This window comes from Acomys russatus, chromosome 21 (genome assembly GCF_903995435.1).
Source record: "Acomys russatus chromosome 21, mAcoRus1.1, whole genome shotgun sequence".
Lineage (NCBI taxonomy): Eukaryota > Metazoa > Chordata > Mammalia > Rodentia > Muridae > Acomys > Acomys russatus.
In genome coordinates, this window is record NC_067157.1 from 15,774,752 (window position 1) to 15,794,070 (window position 19,319).

The 19,319-nt window shown below is 39.5% G+C and overlaps 1 protein-coding gene across 1 annotated transcript in view; it reads right to left on the reverse strand.

Moving 5' to 3' along the window:
* Frk (fyn related Src family tyrosine kinase) overlaps positions 1–19,319 on the reverse strand; it is a 103,487-nt gene that overhangs the window by 16,025 nt on the left and 68,143 nt on the right. The window contains exons 3-4 of the mRNA XM_051164092.1: positions 8,578–8,741; positions 6,597–6,765 (exon numbers count right to left, since the gene is read on the reverse strand). Of these exons, the coding sequence (XP_051020049.1) occupies positions 6,597–6,765; positions 8,578–8,741 (333 nt within the window). The remainder of the gene's footprint in view (positions 1–6,596; positions 6,766–8,577; positions 8,742–19,319) is intronic.

The following is a 19,319-nucleotide window of genomic DNA, read 5'->3' on the forward strand; positions in this document are numbered from 1 at the left end:
ATTTTATATACTCTTAAGAAAATCAAACACTTTAATTGTATTTTTTTGTTGTTGTTGGCTGAGAAAAGGAGACAAGGTCATAAAGAGGAAAAGAAATGTACCTACTCTCTTTTTCTTTTTTAACATATTTTATTAATATATTCATATTACATCTCAATTGTTATCCCTTGTATCCTCCCATTCCTCCCTCCCTCTTGCTTTCCCCCTACTCCCCTCCCCTATGACTGTGACTGAGGGGGACCTCCTCCCCCTGTATATGCTCATAAGGTATCAAGTCTCTTCTTGATAGGCTGCTATCCTTCCTCTGAGTGCCACCAGGCCTCCCCATCAAGGGGACATGGTCAAATATGGGGCACCAGAGCTTGTGTGAAAGTCAGTCCTCACTTTCCATTGAACTGTGGAGAATGTCCTGTCCATTGGCTAGATCTGGGTAGGGGTTTGAAGTTTACTGCATGTATTGTCCTTGACTAGTGCCATAATTTGAGCAGGACCCCTGGGTCTAGATCTGCCCATCATAATGTTCTTCTTATAGGTTTCTAGGACCCTCTGGATCCTTCTATTTCCCCATTCTCGCATGCTTCTCTCACCTAGAGTCCCAATAGGAAGGAAGTCTTCCCTTCTGTCCCACTTTCATGGTAAGTGAAGACATTCATGGGACATGCCCCTTGTGCTAGTGTCCAGATATAAGTGAGTATATACCATTTGACTTTTTCTGCTTCTGGGTTAACTCACTCAGTATGATCATTTCTAGTTCAATCCATTTGTCCACAAATTTCGGGAATTCCTTGTTTTTAATAGTTGAGTAGTATTCCATAGTGTAAATGTACCACAGTTTCTTTATCCATTCTTCTACTGAGGGACACTTAGGCTGTTTCCATGTTCTGGCTATTATGAATAAGGCTATTATGAACATGGTTGAGCAAATGTTCTTGTTGTGTGCTGGAGCATCTTCTGGGTATATTCCAAGGAGTGGAATAGCTGGGTCTTGAGGAAGCTTTATTCCCAGTTTCCTGAGAGAGCACCAAAGTGGCTGTACTAGTTTGCATTCCCACCAGCAATGAAGGAGTGTTCCTCTCTCTCCACATCCTCGCCAGCATGTGGTGTTGCTTGAATTTTTGATCTTAGCCATTCTGATGGGTGTAAGATGGAATCTCAGAGTTGTTTTGATTTGCATTTCCCTGATGACTAAGGACATTGAGCACTTCTTTTAGTGTTTCTCAGACATTCAATATACCTCTGTTGAGAATTCTATGTTTAGTTCTGAGCCCCATTTCTCAATTGGGTTATTTGGTTTGGTGATGTTTAATTTCTTGAGTTCTTTATATATTTTGAATATTAGACCTTTGTCAGATGAAGGGTTGGTGAAGATCTTTTCCAAGTCTGTAGGCTGTCATTTTGTTCTCTTGACAGTGTCTCCTGCCTTATAGAAGTTTCTCAGTCTCATGAGGTCCCATTTACTAATTGTTGCCCTTAAGGCCTGGGCTGTTGTTCTGTTCAGGAAGTTGTCTCCTATGCCAATGTGTTCCAGGCTCTTCCCCATTTTTTCTTCTAGTCGACTTAATGTCTCTGGTTTTATGTTGAGGTCTTTGATCCACTTGGACTTGAGTTTTGTGCATGGTGACAAATATGTGTCTAATTGCATTTTTTTACATGTAGACATCCAGTTATACCAGCACCATTTGTTGAAGATGCTATCCTTTTTCCATTGAGTAGATTTGACTTCTTTGTCAAAAATCAAGTGACCATAAATGTGTGGATTCATTTCTGGGTCTTTGATTTTATTCTACTGATCAACCAGACTATTGCTGTGCCAGGACCATGCTGCTTTCATTACTGTTGCTTTATAATACAGCTTGAGATTAGGTATGGAGATTCCTCTGGAGGATCTTTTATTGTACAAGATGTTTTACTAAATTTATTTTTAATTTATTCACTTTACATCCCAATTGTAGCCCCTCCCTCATCTCCTCCCTTGCCACCCTCCCTTCCTCTTCCTCCTCCCCCCTCCCCTAGTCCTCAGAAAGGAAGAAGCCTCCTCCCCTACCATCTGACCCTAGCCTATCAAGTCTCCTCTGGACTGCCTGTATCCTCTTCCTCTGTGGGTTAGCAGATCAATGAGTAGGTAACAGAGTCCATGTCAAAGGCAGCCCCTACTCCCAATATTATGGGACCCATAGCCTATTGACTATATCTGAGCAGGGATCAGTCTTTGAAGGCCCCCCTGAGCCCAGATCTGTGGGCTCTGTTGGTCTTCTTGTGGAGCTCCTGTCTGTTCCAGGTCTTTTGTCTCAGAACTTATTCTCTTTTTTATCACATATTCATGAAGGTTAGAGTGACAGCAGTAGTTATAATCATCATTCATATGATGTCTATAGGACACATAATATTCCCAAGTCAAGCTATCTATAAGTGCTAAAGTTGAAACATGGTGGGAGCCCCAGTGAGGATCACTCAGAGCACCCCTTTGTGGCCAGACCTGCTATAGCTGTAAGGGAGTCCCAATCTCAAGTGATCTAGTAATGCGACATTAAATATTAATTTTTGCCTGTCAAAGCTAGTGTGGGAGTTGATTTCAGGCTCATCTTTATTGTGTGGTAGTCTGCTAGGCAATAAATAGCTGCTAAGATTGATTAATGGCCCCAGTAAAGTGAAGACATTTAACCAATTGCCAAAGCTGTTTGCTGCTATTACACTGTAAATCAATAATAATTATTCCTGTTGAGGAGCAAACCATCATGGCTGGGTTGTTTTTTTTGTTTTTTGTTTTTTGTTTTTTGTTTTTGCATAAGAAATATGACATTTTTGTTGTTGTTGTTGTTGTTGTTGTTGTTATTGTTTTCTTTTGACCTCCAGGAGGTCTCCCTTAGAGAGCAATGTTAGGACAGATAGCTTGCTGTTTATCTTTGGAAAATAACAATTAGATCATGCAATAAAGTTTCATCTCAGTTGTCAACAAGATTAGCAGGTAGAATTGTACTGCATGGTGACTGCAAAAACATCAATGCTGGAATAGATCATCCTCACTGAGAGCCACTGGGTGGCATCTAGCCACATACAAGTGTTTCTCAAATGTCACACCCAGCAGAAGTGAATGCTGGGACTGATTTCCAGTAGGATCAGGCCTGCGCTTGAGAGTTGCATCTCTCTGGAGCTGGAAGCTAAGACTCCATTAAGAACTTCTGGCATAACCTTTGTGTCCATTGACTTAATCTGCCCTCATAAAACTCTAGCAATGAGGAACTGCTAAGGATCCCCACGTCCCAATGGGGAAATACAGAAAGCTCAGTGAACTGTCCAGAGGCACAGAAGGACAGAGCCAAGTTTGAACTCAGGTTTATCTTACCCTGAACTTCTTGCTCTTACCTGTTACTCTGTAATACTCTGACATTTTCAGTTCATAGCACCCTTGATGACTCAGTTAGATTTCTTCACAATGCCCTGTGCCACAAACAATATTTAACCCTTCATTTGCTTGCTAAGTTAGATCCAAGCAACTAAGTTATTTCCCTTGGAAGCTAATGGCTATCTGAGGAGGCAATGCAGAGGTCTTAGAAGGAAAAAAGAATTTACATTTCATTCTTAACTACAATTCCTTTCTAAAGTAGCACAATCTACGTAGAGTCCTGCGTAACTTCTCCAACATTGCAATCAGATGGAGTGCTGCTGCCCAGGAGCCCTAGTCCATGATGATTTTTATGTGGCTTTTGCATTTGATGAAAGCAGTCATCAAAATACAGCATAGAGAAATCAAACTGGGACTAAGCTGGAAGCCTTCCCTCCACTCGGCAGCTTTCAGTTTTGGGGATATGGAGAGGACGCAGTGCAGGCTGCTGGAGAAGAAAGCCAGCATTTGACTGGGCTCAGCTGTAGAGTTCGCATGCTAGAATACTGAGCTGCCATGTAAGATGCATCTAACTGGTGGTTATGACCCTTGCCGTATTGTCAGGGGTGGTCAGTATCTCATCTTATGCTTCCATAGAATGACAGTGCCACTATGGCAATCGTGGCAAGATTGTTATGGGAATAACCAGATGCTTTTTTTTGATTGGATTTAAGGTCCTGTATATGGGAAGAAAACTGTGCCTATACTGGAAATCTGGTTTAAAAAAAAAAAAAAAAACCTATGGCTAGTAGGTCATAGGCTTGAGGGAGAAACCTACTACTTTTGTTTTACTAAATGAACATATTGCCAAGTTTCCTTGTAAATGTTTGTTTATATTCCTAGATTAGTGCTTCTCTCGGCTTCTTTATGTGGTGGGTTAATGTAGACACCCATAAAAAGTCAAAATACTAAGAAATAGTGACTGTTGAGAGCTCATACCTAAACAGGACATCCATGTCACTTGTCACTCCAAGGCTCAGGGGACATTCCAAAACAGAGAAAAGAAGAGTAGAAGATATCGTAAGAATTGAGGATAGGCAGGAATTCTGTGAAACACTATCTTCTGAACACAGCATGGCCCTTGCGGCACTCACGTGTTCATAGTACCTGTGGTTGCCTGTATAAGACCTGCTCACAGTTGGACCTGTCAATGTTCTATTATGGATGGGAAGGAGCTCATGAGGCCCCACCCCTTCCTGGGGAGCTTCTGCAACTTAATGGCTTCTAATGGAAAGAGAATCATTTTCTTCAATGGTATAGCCTCTGATAAGTTTCCCATGTTCCAGGAAATATCACCTACCCAGACTTTTACAAACAACCCTGACTCAACTTAGTTGATCATTGAGAGAGAGAGAGACGGACGAACGGACAGACAGACAGACGGATGGACACAAAGACACAGAGACAGAGAAGGAGACATAAAAAGAGGAGAGGAAGAAGAAATTCAGTGATAGCAAAGCAGAAAATGAGAGCATAATGGAGTATGTTAATATGATTAAAAAGTACATTATATACATGCATGGAACTATAAAAAATATCAAAAATGTTTAACAAAAATATGGTGTCAACAAAAAAGAATATAACACTATCAAAAGCTGAAAGTCTGAAATAGTTAAATGCAGCAACTTTGTGTCATATTCAAGATGCTATTTCAAATGTCCCTGGGCTCCTCTTGCCAATTCCTTTGGGTTCTTAAAAGTGCCTTACCAGAGAATTAGAAAAAACATGGTACTATACAGACTAGCATCTAAGGAATGCCAAATTCTCAAGTCCCAGTCAGCAGGAGGCTTCTAGAATCTTTAAGCACTGTGGACTAGGAAATAATGAAGGTCCACAGAGCACTGCAGCCCAGCCTGTAGTTATGATCCTTGAAGTATTATCAGAGATAGATATGAGGTGGCCAGAGCCTCATGTTGTGCACCCATAGAATGTCATTTCTATCGAGTATAAAACAACAATGATAAATATAGGTCAGAAGCTCTGCCACTTACCAACATTGTAATAAAAATAACAATATACTTTTCCATTACTGACTTTGAACCAGGCACTATACAATTCATCTCTGCTAATGACCTAATTTAGTCTTTATAATAACTTTACTAGAGTGGTCTTAGCATTGTCACTATTTTAATTATGTACAGTTCATCTTTATTTCTTTTCTTTATTTTTTTAATTTAATTACTTTGCAGCCTGATACTAGCCCCCTCCCCACTCTCCTCCTAGTCCCACCTTCACACTCCCCTCCCTCCATTCTCCCCTCTCCTTCTCAGAGAAGGGGGGATCCTAAGGGGTAGCAACCCACCCTGGCACCTTAAGTCACAGCAGGACTAAGTGCATTCTGTCCCTTTTAGACAAGACAAGGCAGCCCAGCTGTGCAACAAAGATCCTGTGGTAAGTACTCACTCATAAGTGGACATTAGTCACAATATGCAAGATAACCATGCTACAATCAACATACCCAAAGAAATCAAGAAGGGCTCAAAGGAGGATCCCAGAATCTCACTCAAAAGAGTTATTCATTCAGTTCATCTTTAATAAGGAATTTTATTCCTTGAATAATACTAGCTTATCATCTGATTATGTATGCACATGCATATGTGTTCCTATACATGTGAATGCATGCATGCATATGTGTGTGTTTGTGTGTGTGTGTGTGTGTGTGTGTGTGTGTGTGTGTGTGTGTGTGAGTCAGAGGTGAACATCAAGTGTCTCCCTCTATCACTTTAAAACAAAATCTCTCACTGACTTAAGCTCACAGATTCAGCTACCCTGGCAAGCCAGAAAGCCCCAAGAGTACTACTGTGTCTACCTACCCAGTGCTGGGATTGCAGGTGTGTGCTGCCATATCTGCCTTTTCACATGGGTGCTAGGGGTCAAAGTAAGGTCCCTCTGCTTGTGTGTCAAGATTTTACAAACTGAGCAATATCTTCTGCCCCTACCTCTGATTTATAAAGTATGTTTAGTCAGTAAATTACAAGGTACCTAACTTTTCAAAATACAGAGCTGGCAGCATTTTAAGCTTCACTGGAGTGAGAGCATGCCCTTGTCTTCCTATTTTAAAAGCTATCTATTTTATAGTCACCTGGTTTAGAATGATGCCACCCTCTGCTTGCTCTCCGCACTGACTGTCCTATGACATCTATGGCATTTACAATAGGAATTTGTCATAAAAAGAAAACCAATGGATGCCATTGAACCTTTGATGTTCTCATACCTGGTTTTAATGTTTTCACAGCCACTGGCGTGGTGTTATTCCACAGGCCTTCCCAAACTTCTCCAAACTGGCCAGATCCCAGTCTCTTCAGAAGCTGTATGGAGTTGCGATCTATCTCCCACTGGTCCACCGTCTTATATGACAAATCAAAAGGAGTTGGGACCTGTACCTGTTTCAGAGAACAGCGAGAATACTTGTCAGAACAAAGATGTGGGGCTAGCTTAGAGGGCAAAGATGTTGCCCACGCAAATCTGATGGTATGAGTTTGATTCCCAGAATCTCTGTGGAGGTAGAAGGAGAGATGTGACTACACAAAGCTGACCTCTGACCTCTCTATGCACACCATGGTATTTAAGTGTACACACACACAGGCACACATACACACACACACACATGCACACACGCACACATGCACACACACATCATTTTGATTGAAAGGTCTTTTACTTTTTAAGAAAAATACTGACTCTAAAACTCAAATGTGGTAAGTTAAAATCTGTACTGTTGACTCTTTAAGCCAATCCTCTCTCATGCTGCAGCCCTATGTCCATCTATTCCACCAGCACTCAGTGTCATCCAGCCTCCAACCTCGCTGGAGCCTCTCAGGGTGAAGCTGAACTAGGAATCTACTTTTTTATTATATGCGTCAAATATATATATATATATATATATATATATATACATATATATATTTATATATACATATATATTTATATATATTTATTTGCAAAATGAAACTATCGCTCTTGAGTTTTATTTTTGTCATTTTTATTTTTTTCCATTCACTCATTTACTTTAGTTAATAAGTAGTAGTTTAGGGATGGACTGGGCACAATTCAGTAAATAAAACTGGCATGGCCATGATTAGCCAACTTGACTGGATTAAGAAATTCCCAAAACAGCAGTTCTCAACTTGTGGCAAACTTCTGCCTCCAAGAATATTTACATTCTGATTCATAACAATAGCAATATGATTATAAAGTACAAAATAGTAATTTTATGGCTGAGGGTCACCACAACATGAGGAACTGGATTATAGGGTCACAGCATTAAGAAAGTTCAAAACCACTGACCTAAGAGATTAGTTTAAACAAACCTCTAGGTATGTCTTCTGTAACATGTCCAAAGGGTCAATTAAGTCCCAAAAGCTCTGGTATAATCGAAGACTTGATCCTTGGTGCTTTTATAAAAGGATAGCCTTCCTAGGCATGCTTAAAGGAAGGACAAGGGTCTATTGGATGGTAGTGGGGGTATTTCCAGGGAGCTTCATCTCTCATCCTAGCCTCTTCCTATATTCTCCCTTTTATATACTTCCTGTCTACCATGAAGGGAAAACCTCCTCAATGACAAGCTCCTGCCACTGTGATGCTCTGCCCCAGTGTGCAGCCAAAATAAATGTTTCCTCCTTGGTTGCTTTGGTCTGTTTGGTCACAGGATACTATGGCTAGTAGAACTCATTGTCAGGTTTATTACACATATTATATCTCTATTACAGCCATCAAACTCTAATATAGTGCTTCTCAACCTTCCTAATGTTGTGACCATTTAAGACAGTCCCTCATGTTGAGGGACTCCCAACTATAAAATTATATCCATTCCTACCTCATAACATGTTTTTACTGTTATGAATTTTAATGTAAATATCTGTGTTTTTTAATGGTCTTAGGTGACCCCTGTGAAAAGGTCATTCAACACACCCCCAAAAGGGTTGAGAACCACTGACATATCAGACACAAAACAGCTAAAGATAGTAAAGAAATCAACATGCCTCTTGTTAAAAGAAAGAAAGAAAGAAAGAAAGAAAGAAAGAAAGAAAGAAAGAGAACAAGACATAATCTTTAACAATTAACATAGCATAGTCCTGACTCATGGGCCATAATTTCCCTATTCCTGCCCTAAGTAACCAAAATGACAAATTCTTGAAGTCTGAGAGGAAAACGTTATGTTTAAAGATAAATGATCTTAGCTGGAATAATTTCACCTTTAAGCATGGCCTCTCCAGCTTGACACACAGGCCATCGCTTGTGGTAGTGTAGTAGCTCACGAATTCATTCAAGGTTGAAAAGGCTTTCCTCCTGGTGAGGAAAAAGCCACCTTCAGCCAGTCGTCTTATCCTGTAGTGTTTCACAACACCTTCATCCAAAACTGGAACACAAAACAAAACCTGTCAATAAATGCATCACTAAACCCAAACCTCTTTTGTGGTTGTTTGTCACTGTATGAAATGAAATTTTCACACACACACACACACACACACACACACACACACACACACACACACACAAAATGGCATCTTTTTAATTTCTCACAAAAAATATGAAATTTACAAAAAGAGATACACCCAAAATTTGTGGTGGGGAAGCAGGGACACTCAAGAGATCAGACTGAAGGAAAGAGAGAAGAAAAATGAAGGAGTCAGGGTAACACTAAAACATGCCAAGCTTGAGAAGCCAGCACATGTCATTGAAGAAAACTATAGAACTGAATCTTTTCTAGCAATGGAAGGAAGAAAATTCTGGTCTAGCTCAGACATCACAGCATCCAGAGATAACAGCATAAGGTTTTCAGACAAGCACAACTCACCCTTCTCTTCCCCGCCCGCAACCCCAGGAAATCTAATAATGGGAAGACTGAAACAGAGTAAAATGCTTGGTAGAGCTTACAATATTATAAGAAACCCCACAATACCAATGCCACTCACTGTGGAGTTGCCCTTCAGGCCCTTCAGTCTGGATTCATAGGAGAAAGATCCAGCACAACGCAACAAAAAAGCAGCTCCACAGAGCCTAGACTGTGGCAGACATGTGCAATTACACGATATTACTTAACCCAAAAGCAAATCCTGCAGCGTCGTTGGGGACAATGAACTGTATTACTTTCTGGTAGAATGAGTTACATGGGAAACTTTGTGGGCTCTTGTTGGTCACCGATCACTCTCTCTTGCTAACAGCATTCCCACTGTCCCCAAGAATTTTGCTGTTATCTTTTTTTTTTTTTTTTTTCTGGAGCTGTTCTGGTTTTGGTTTTGCTGCTGGAGGTTTTGAACTATTGCTATAATTTGTGTGTCCAGCAGGGAGGAAACTGACAGGAGAAGACACGCAGCCCGGTGAGAAGCAGTATTGATTGAGAAAGTAAATCTCAGTCCTTGGAGTCAGCCACGCATGGCTTTCTAACCTCAAAGGTAGGGCTGAAATTAATTTGTGTCAGGTTTTCTTTCACTTAGCGAAGGCATTGGCAACTATTAAAGAAACATACAGCTCTTCCGAGCTGGTTCTGGATACAGGAGCTAGGTTTTGAAACATCAATCAAATAGCAGCAACGTTCTCCTGATAGGACAGAGGCTGAGGAGCATGGACGTGTGCTGAAGTCTTTAATGAGCTGAAGGGCCCTGGAGCAACAGAACTCATCTTTATCGTTAGCCAATTCCTTTGTGGGGACTGACTATAAGAATCTGACTTTAGAGTTTTATTTATACTTTACCTGACAGCCTGTGCAAAAAAAAGTTCATTTAAACATCCTGATACAAGCACGCTTATTGAGTCAACCACTAGGGTAAGCTCTATTTTACATTTTCAGGCAGGCCTCCAGTGGTTCTCAACCTTCCTAATGCTGCAACCCTTTAATACAGTTCCTCATGTTGTGGTGACCCCCAGCCATAAAATTATTTTTTGCTGCTGCTTCATAATTATAATTTTACTACTGTTACGAATCACAATATAAATATCTGTTAAGTAGGATATCTGAAATGTGACCTCCAAAGTGGTTGCCACACAGTTTGAGAACTGCTGCTCTGTACCACTCGGTTTTAAATAGAAGATCCAATTGTCTATGTTGATAGCAAAAATACAATATGGTAATAAAAAGACATCATCTGAATTTGGAGAAACTTACTTCCATTTCTTTTTATTAAAATACAAAAGGCAAGTGCACAATTAGCTCTCTTAAAGAGAATATCAGTATCTTAAATTGTAATTTTTAAGTGTATAGTATACTCCCTGATACCCTTATCTGTCAAATTACCAGTGCTACTGTCTGACTCTTGGGTCATGGTTAATTGGCCTGCATTATAATCTCCAAGTAGAAGGCTTTTATTACCGTGGAGAATTTAGCTCATAATAGATTCCTGTATCTGGATTAAAAGGCTAACAAAAAAAAAAAAAAAAAAATCGAAGAAAGCTGTAAACAATACCACGTCAGTCCCAATTCATTTCTCCACAATGTAATAAAAAATTCCAGAAGTGGAAGCAAAATATAAAGTATAGCCACGATTTATATAAGTTATTGGCCTGAAAATTTAAGCTTTGCCATTTATCAAAAAGAAAAGTGCATCAATTATAGCTGCAATGTCTAGTGAGCCAATAGATCTGTAATTGGAAATGATGAAAAGCAATTCTTTTAATTCCCATTTTTAAACAAGATGGCCCATCTCATGTCTCCAAATTGAAGTGGACTGTGTGTACATTAAACACAAATTTATGGATTCCTCTTTAATGGGCCACAAAAGATTGAAAGGCTTCCAAGCAAGAGATTTAAATCAATAGATGAATAAAGAGTTAAAATATTCTGTGTTATTTCCTCGATCAAGGATGAAAAATCACAATGATTGATACAGCTGTGGCAATTCCTATTGATTATAAAGAAAGCCTAATTAAATGTTTGCCAGGTTTTCCTTAATACAGGTCTGAACTCTTTACTAACTTAACCAGATACGAACATTTGGAAATACAGGTAGACTTTTCAAGCGCAGTGTGAATTTTGTAGTATAAAGAGTCACATGAAAAGGGGAGAGATCTGGGCTACAATTTAATACACAAGCAAAATGCATGCTGGTCCCACTGGGCCTTGATGTCATTAACACTGAGTTAAATGTAGACTTTAGCAGCCTCCAGGTTCCCCCATGTTTCTGCGTTCATGTTCAAATCTTTCTGATAGCTGTTGCTTTCTCTCCTTGGATCCTTTAGCTGTTGTTGCTGCTGTTGTTGTTGTTGTTTCAACAGTCTTTTCATGAAACTTAATTCATAGCTTGAACTTCACTTGAATTCTTTTTCCTATGAATGGCTCGCCTAGCAGCTGCCTCTCCCTCTAGATATCCATTAAAATCCATCAGCAAGGCTGTCCTGCCCACTGATGCTCCTGGCTTCTATCAGATAACCCACTTAAATGCACCTACAGGTATCCCAATAAAGGTATCTCTTGAAGGGCAGGGCCCATGCTGTGCACTTCCAATACCTTGCACATCCCACACAACTCACATAAACATCTTTGAAATAAACTACTTAAATAAACAACCATTGAACTTAAAGTGGTATGTGTATGTGTTTATATGTAAGATTAATATAAGTTACTGAGATGTCTGACACAAATGTAGATGGGAAAGAGAAACTCTCAGAACATGCGAAAACTTCCCTAGAATTTTATTCTATGTGTGTGTGAGTGTGTGTTGTCTACATGTGTGTGCAGATGCACTTGCCAATGTGTGTACAGGTGGAGGGCAGAGGGCAGCAGTGGATCTGCCTCTTTTCCCTCTCCCTCTTATTTTGAGACAAAGGTTCTCACTTCACTGAACTTGAAGCTTATTGTTTTTGGTACACTGACCAAAGAGCACCAGGGAACTCTCTGTCTCTGTCCTGCCCCACCCTGACACACACACACACACAGAGAGAGAGAGAGAGAGAGAGAGAGAGAGAGAGAGAGAGAGAGAGAGAGAGAGAGAGAGAGAGAGCACTGATGGTTACAGATATGCACTGGCCATGCCAACTTTTACCTGAGAGCTAAGGATCGAATATCCCACCCTCATATTTGTGCAGAAATCACTTTACACACTGAGCCATCTTTCTAGCCCTGAAATCTTCATTTTAAAAGGAAAGAAAATAATATGAAAAGACAGTTACATTCAAGACAACATCTAATTTCTTGGTTTTTGAAAACGGTGAAAATGTACAAGCATTCAGCTCCTTTGTGGCATCATGAGCCCCAGTTACTCAGTGTGATCCAGATCATTCGCCACAGCCAGGAGCATTTATGTGCAGTTGCTGACAGGTCCAGCTGAGTTCTGTTTTAACAGTAAGGTATTGTTTCCACCCAGTCTCAAGCAGCAGAAAAGGGAGTTTTGGCTTGAAAGGAATGTTGTGTGACTGTGTAATTTAAAGCTCTCAAAGAAAAACCTGCCCCAATTCTATCATGCAAGAAACATGGTATTCAAACATACCAAATAAGTATGAAAGCTGACACATTTCAAAATTAGATTTTTTTAAAAAATATAGACACTCCAGACACTAACATTGGGACAAAACATAAATAGAAACACAATGAAAAATGCCAGCACAATAAGCAGCTTGTTTTATAGATAAATAAATGGTTGGTTAAGCAAATTCTTATTTTTCAGCATGTCTTCTGACATCTTGTGGGCAACAGCCTTATTCCCTCTGTTGATAATGATCAGTTCCCACATAGAGTAAAACAATATGACTTCCTTGACTGAGCAAAGGATTGAAAATCAAGAACTGGCTGCCCTAATCTCATTCTGCCTGTGATTTGTTCTTTGACCTTAGGCAAAGAATTTCATTTCAGTTTCCTTATCTAGAAAATGAGAATAATGATCTTATCTCTACACCCCGACAGGGATAGTTCTAGTGTCACTGTTCACAAAGAATGATAGATATTTGCAATGTGCAACGCGTGGGTGCTGTATTACAAGATCAGTAATATCAAATGGCCTTGTCAACAAATGAGAGACACTGCTGCCGCTACATTTTCTCTGTTCTCTGCACAGTGATAGCTACAAAACACGGTGGTTGCCAAACAGATTTGGTGGGGGGCAGGGGGAAAATGCTACTGATTCAAGGTGAGAGAACCTTGCACTTATAAACTGCTTACTCTTCTTGACTTCCAAAGATTCAGTTATAACTTTTCATAAATATGCCAGAGGTAACCTTGATGACTTGCCCTATAAACACTGCCTCAGAACTCAGGCTAAGTTAGTTCTACACCAGTGAGTAAAAAACACACACACAACTGAGCTATTATGGTTTATCTCCCATCAAAATAGAATTCAAAATACTCAGTCATTGCTTTTGCAGAGGACCTGAGTCTGGTTCCCAGCACCCATATTTGGTGGCTCACAGCTACCTGTAACTCCAGCTCCAGGCAATCTTCTGGACTCCATGGACACCCAACAGACACACACAGACACACACACAGACACAGACATACATACATACATAGACACACACACACATACACACACACAAGTACACACACAGAGAGAGAGAGAGAGAGAGAGAGAGAGAGAGAGAGAGAGAGAGAGAGAGAGAGATCATCTAAAAGTAACAATCATTTTATCGTGAATTCTTACTCAACAGAAAATAGACTAGGATTTGAAAATGAAAAAAGTATATCTGTCTTGAAATACTAAGTGGTATTATGGAAAGTAATTGTTCTCTTATCCAGAAAATAAATAGTGACAGCTAGGTTCATTGTGTGCATAATTATAATTCACTTTGTAGGTCCCCAAACCACTCTGTTCCCAGGTAAGAATTTTAAGTATGCGATAGACATCGGTCACTAAGTTTTACCATTAAACTGAAAAGCTGAATTAGGTGAAAAATCATCTGTGTTAATTGACACAAGAAAGGTTCCTAAGAAGGCTCTTTAAGGGCACATGTGATCGCTCATACAGGCTGGGGAACCTCCAGGACCATTCCAGTCTATATCCTTGCCTAGGTTGCTACTGATCTTCAGAGGCAGCATAGCAGATAGCCTGTGACATCAAACTCAGCTTTCTTCCCCATGTCACGTAGCACAGAAATTATAATACTGACCCGTTGAGCTGCTGAAATGCTTATCCCATCAAACTTATTCTCAAGACCCCGGTAGACAAAACCCCCTTACAGAAAGAGGCAAGTCCCCCCGTAATTTTCTGGCTCTTCAACTTAGCTGACTCTGCTATTTTAAGATGCAAGTTTTGTTGTTTGTATATCTGATATCTAAAGTAAGTGTATATCCTTCTAATTGCCAATGTATAATTTTAACGTTCACCACTTTAAGCTAATTTCAATGAACATTAGCTATTGCATAAAATGTCACATGGCAATAGCCTTTGGCATGTCAGGTACTGCAAGGAAGCCCTCCACAAAGCCATTTGTTATTTCCTCTTGGGACGCTGACTCGTCACTTGATATTATATCTGCAATAAATCACCAGATATTAACATTCCTGTATTATGTCACCTCAGTTTTCTGCAGAAACTCTTTGATTGGGTTAAGATAGATAGCCAGTGCTTCTCCTTTCCAAAATGTACCCTAAGGAAATAATTCAAATATTTATATGTCTTTATTTAGTTAGGTCACTCCCATGTTTCAGAAAGGGTCAAGCTTTTACATAACAAAATGAAGTAAATTTTTAAATAGATGCAGGGGAGCTGGCATAATATCTCAGTGGTGGAGTACCTGTCTAATATGCAGAAGCCCTGGGTTCAGTCTCCATCACTGCCCACAAAATGAATAAAAAAATAAATAACATAATGTTCTAGTTACAAAAAATGAAGGGAGGTGTAGGTGAAGGGAGAAAATGTGACAAACAGAAAGGGAGTGCCATGATGACTTTGGAAATAAAGCTGATGTGGTACCCTTAGATGCCTGTCAGATAGCTCACTCCATTATTTCCAAGCAGCTCACAATCAAGGTATGATTACCTACAGGAAAATATCAACAAATGGTTACTCCAAAAGACAGAGAGAAGAAGAGAAAGAGTGACAGAGAGTGAGTGAGTGAGAGAGAGAGACAGACAGACAGACAGACAGATAGACAGACAGACAGAGACAAGAGAGACAGAGAGAGAGAGTGACAGACAGAGACAGAGACAGAATGAACTAATCATTTAGGATATTAAAATGAGAAATAAATTTCTCATACAGATCTCATAAAACTTGAAAAATATGACAATCAATATCAGCAAAGACATCCTTGATAGTACGTACAGCAGCACACTGCTAAGGGGAGGTTTTTATAAAGTCTATTCTTGCAGACTAATTTGAAACCCAAAATCCAATAAAAGCATGTGTATGGGAAGCTGAAACAACAGTTAATTACCCCAAAGAGGAAAAGCATTATGAGCAAAAATGTTCACTGCATCATTTTATAGGACTAAATGGTTGCTAAATTGTAGTAAATCTGGGAATTGAGACTTAATTGTAAAAACCAAATAATTGTAAAAGTTACCTAGCAGGGGGAAAAAGGATATGTATTTACTGTAATAAGTGAAATAAATGGGATATACAATTAAGAGAAGATCATAATTACAAGCATGAGGATACAGCTGGCAGATCACACATTCCAGAACCTTTTGCTGCTGAAGGAACCCAGCTGAGGTTCCTTGTGGAAATCATAATTGTATATGGGCAAAGATGATTAAATTTGCTAACATGAAGATTACCCTTTGAGTAGCAAATCTGAGGGTGTTTTAGTCCATCTGTTTTTTTTGTTTTGTTTTGTTTTGTTTTGTTTTTTATGTCAGCTATAATAGCAGTGCACAGCCTTTCAAATAAGATCAGACACATAATGCTCCTGGTTTGTATTTTCTTTTTAGAGAAACAATATAAAAATTAGCCACCTAAAGCTGGTGTCTATTCATTTGCCTTAAAACATTGTCCAGTGTGACCCATAGTGTTCTTTATGTGAAGAAACAATAAAATCTATTTTTCTTTCACATTTAAAGTCATAATTAATTTTCTCTTAAAAGAGGACAAGGCATTTCCCTTTTGCCTCAGCTCCCACGGAACCCCTGGATAAACTGACTTCTAAATTCTTATCCTTATCTACCATGGGAGACTCAACAAGAGCTAGTTCCTGTTTCTTCTCCATTGATTTTTTTTTATATTCATTGTTTACTGAATCAATACTTGTAATTACACTTTACATTTTTATATTTATACTTATCTTTTACACCATTCCAACACTATAACTTAAATTTATACTTTTTTGTAAGTCCTCAAATAGTGAAATCATAAACAAGCAAAGGACACAGTAAACCTACTAACGTCCAGAATTTCTTCTGTGACCACAAACATCTCTCTATCAACATGCTCAACAAATGGTTTTCTAACAAAAGAACTGACTGATGACTAAATAATCTGCTTTCTTGTTGTTGTTTGTTTGTTGGTTGGTTGGTTGGTTGGTTGGTTGGTTGGTTGGTTTAGGATTTCTACTCCTGAAAGTTTAGGCACTCCAAGGTATGAGAGAGCCCTCAAAGGGACAACTTTAACTAGACAATTCCACTATTGTGTGAAAGAGACATTGGAGAAACGGAATATAATATATGAACTATAAAATTTTGTTGTGTTGAGCTCATAGATTTCTAAACTGTTAACAATGGAGAAAACACCAGGATGTCTAATGTGGTGCCTACATGTCTAGAATAACGTGCTAGGTGTTTGCCCAGCTGGGATCCAAGTCTGACCCTGCAGCCTGGCCTCCAAAGTCGGCACAGTCGACAAAACCCACAACCACCTACTACTCACTTTCTGATTGATGAAAACATGATAATTTATTAACTTCCAGGTAGCATGCTACACGGTCCAGAGCTTCCTGAGGGCATCCAAATCTCCCCCAGAGCTCTGGGAAAAACCTTCCCCACAATGGAGGATTCAGGCTGATTCTTATCTGCCCTTAGAACCCAGACTGTTACTTATTCCCTCTTTCTTTGCCTTGTTTTATTTAAATAGAATAAACATAAAAAGGCTGAGGGAAATGCAAAGAATAGTAAGAAAAACACCTTAAAATCAGTTTGGATCTCATTAATAAGTGTTTCTATCTGTTGGGGTTTAGGTATGGAAGTTCTCCCAGAAGCTCATATGTTAAATGATTGAACCCCAGGAGGGCAGTGTACAGAGGAGACACTGAGTGGCAGCTAGTCATGAGGGCCCAGACATCATTAGTGGATTAACCCCTGAGGAGCTATACTGAGGGGATGGCGAGGTGGACAGAGTAAGTCACTGGAGGTGAGACTCTGAGGGATGTGTTCTGCCCCATGCCCCTTTCTCTCCATTCTCTCTGATTCTTGGGTGTCATGAGATAGGCAGCTTTCCGTCCTCTGGCCATTGGACATCATGTGCAGCCTCACCACAGATGGACTGAAAACTCTGAAGTCATGAGCCAAAACAAGCTTGTCCCTCCTTATGCTGTGTTTCTGGTATGTTTTTCCTCATAGCAGGAGAAGAGCTAATGCAACCTCCTTCCAAATGATTCGTTTTGCCTGCCAGCTCATTTAGTTTCACACTAGACTATTGTCTCCTTCCATTTCCAACCTTGATTTTCCTATATTTAGGATAACTGTTGGTGATTTCTTAGTTATTCATTTTTATTTCTAAAGCCATGTGCTTTCATTCCCAGAAATTTTATCCAAAAAAAAATATATATATATATATATATATACACACACATACACATATATAAAATATACAAATATACATATGGCACCAGAAAAATTAATTTCATATGTAAACTTGAGTGAACTAAAGGACTCTCTGTGAATTGGTAATAACATTATTTATAATCAAGTCTTTAGAAGATAGAGCCAAACCAAAGGGAGCTAAGTCACTGGGGCCCTTGGAAAAAATGTGCTGGGTCCTGGCCTCTTCTGTGCTTTCTTTGCTTCCCAGATGCTATAAAGGTAGGCAGTTTGCTCCAGCACATGGTCCCCACAGTAATGCTCTTCCCTGTAAAAGGCCAGAAAACAATGGGGACAAACATCCATACACTGGAATGCATGAAACCAGGAGCCAAAATAAACATTACTTCCTTTAAGTTGGTCTTTCTCTAGGGTTTTACCACAGAGACAGAAAAAATAATTCATGCAGACAGTAAATAACTTGCTTCTATATCAAGGGCTGTAGATACCAATGGCTGGCTTAAAACCAGACAACTCTAACATGCACAGCCTTAATCCACACCATCTTGTCCTATTGAAAATGGGTCAGGATTTTATGTTGCTTTCTCATACGACTACTCCAAACTTAAAACAAGTAACCTTTGAGCTCTCTGTGCTGCTTAAGGATGAGATAGGAGGATAAGGAGGATAAGGTTCATTTCTACCACTGATGCCCCTTAAAGGAAAGGAAGGGGTCCGAGCTCAACACTCTTTAAAACAGTTTACATCTAATACCAGGATTCTGTTCTTTGATTACCATCTCGGCCCTCATTCATCTTCTGTATCCCTTCAGGGACCCCAAATCAAACAGGTAAATCTTTCCTTCTTTTTTTTTTTTCAAAATATTTCATTCAAAGGAAACAATCTACTACAGAGACAGCCTACAGAATGAAAAGGATCCCTGCCAACTGCACAGCCAACAGGGAATTGATACTGAAAGCATATAAGAACTAAACACCAAGCAAGGACACAACCCAGCCAACGAGTGGACTAGTGAAATGAACAACTAGTTCTCAAACGATGAAATACAAATGGCCAATGAACATGAAAAAAAAAAAAAATAGTCAACTTCATCAGTCACCAGGGAAATAGAAATTAAAACTACATTATGTTTTCATTTTACTGACTCAGAATGGCTATCACTAAGAAAACAAATAAGAGCAAATGCTAGTGACTACAGAGGTAAAATGACACATGCACTGCTGGTAGTAATGTAAACTAGACCAGCCATGGTGGGGAGAAGGCATGAAAACAGGACTAGTACATGACCACATTGAGGACAGTGTCTCAACATATCAC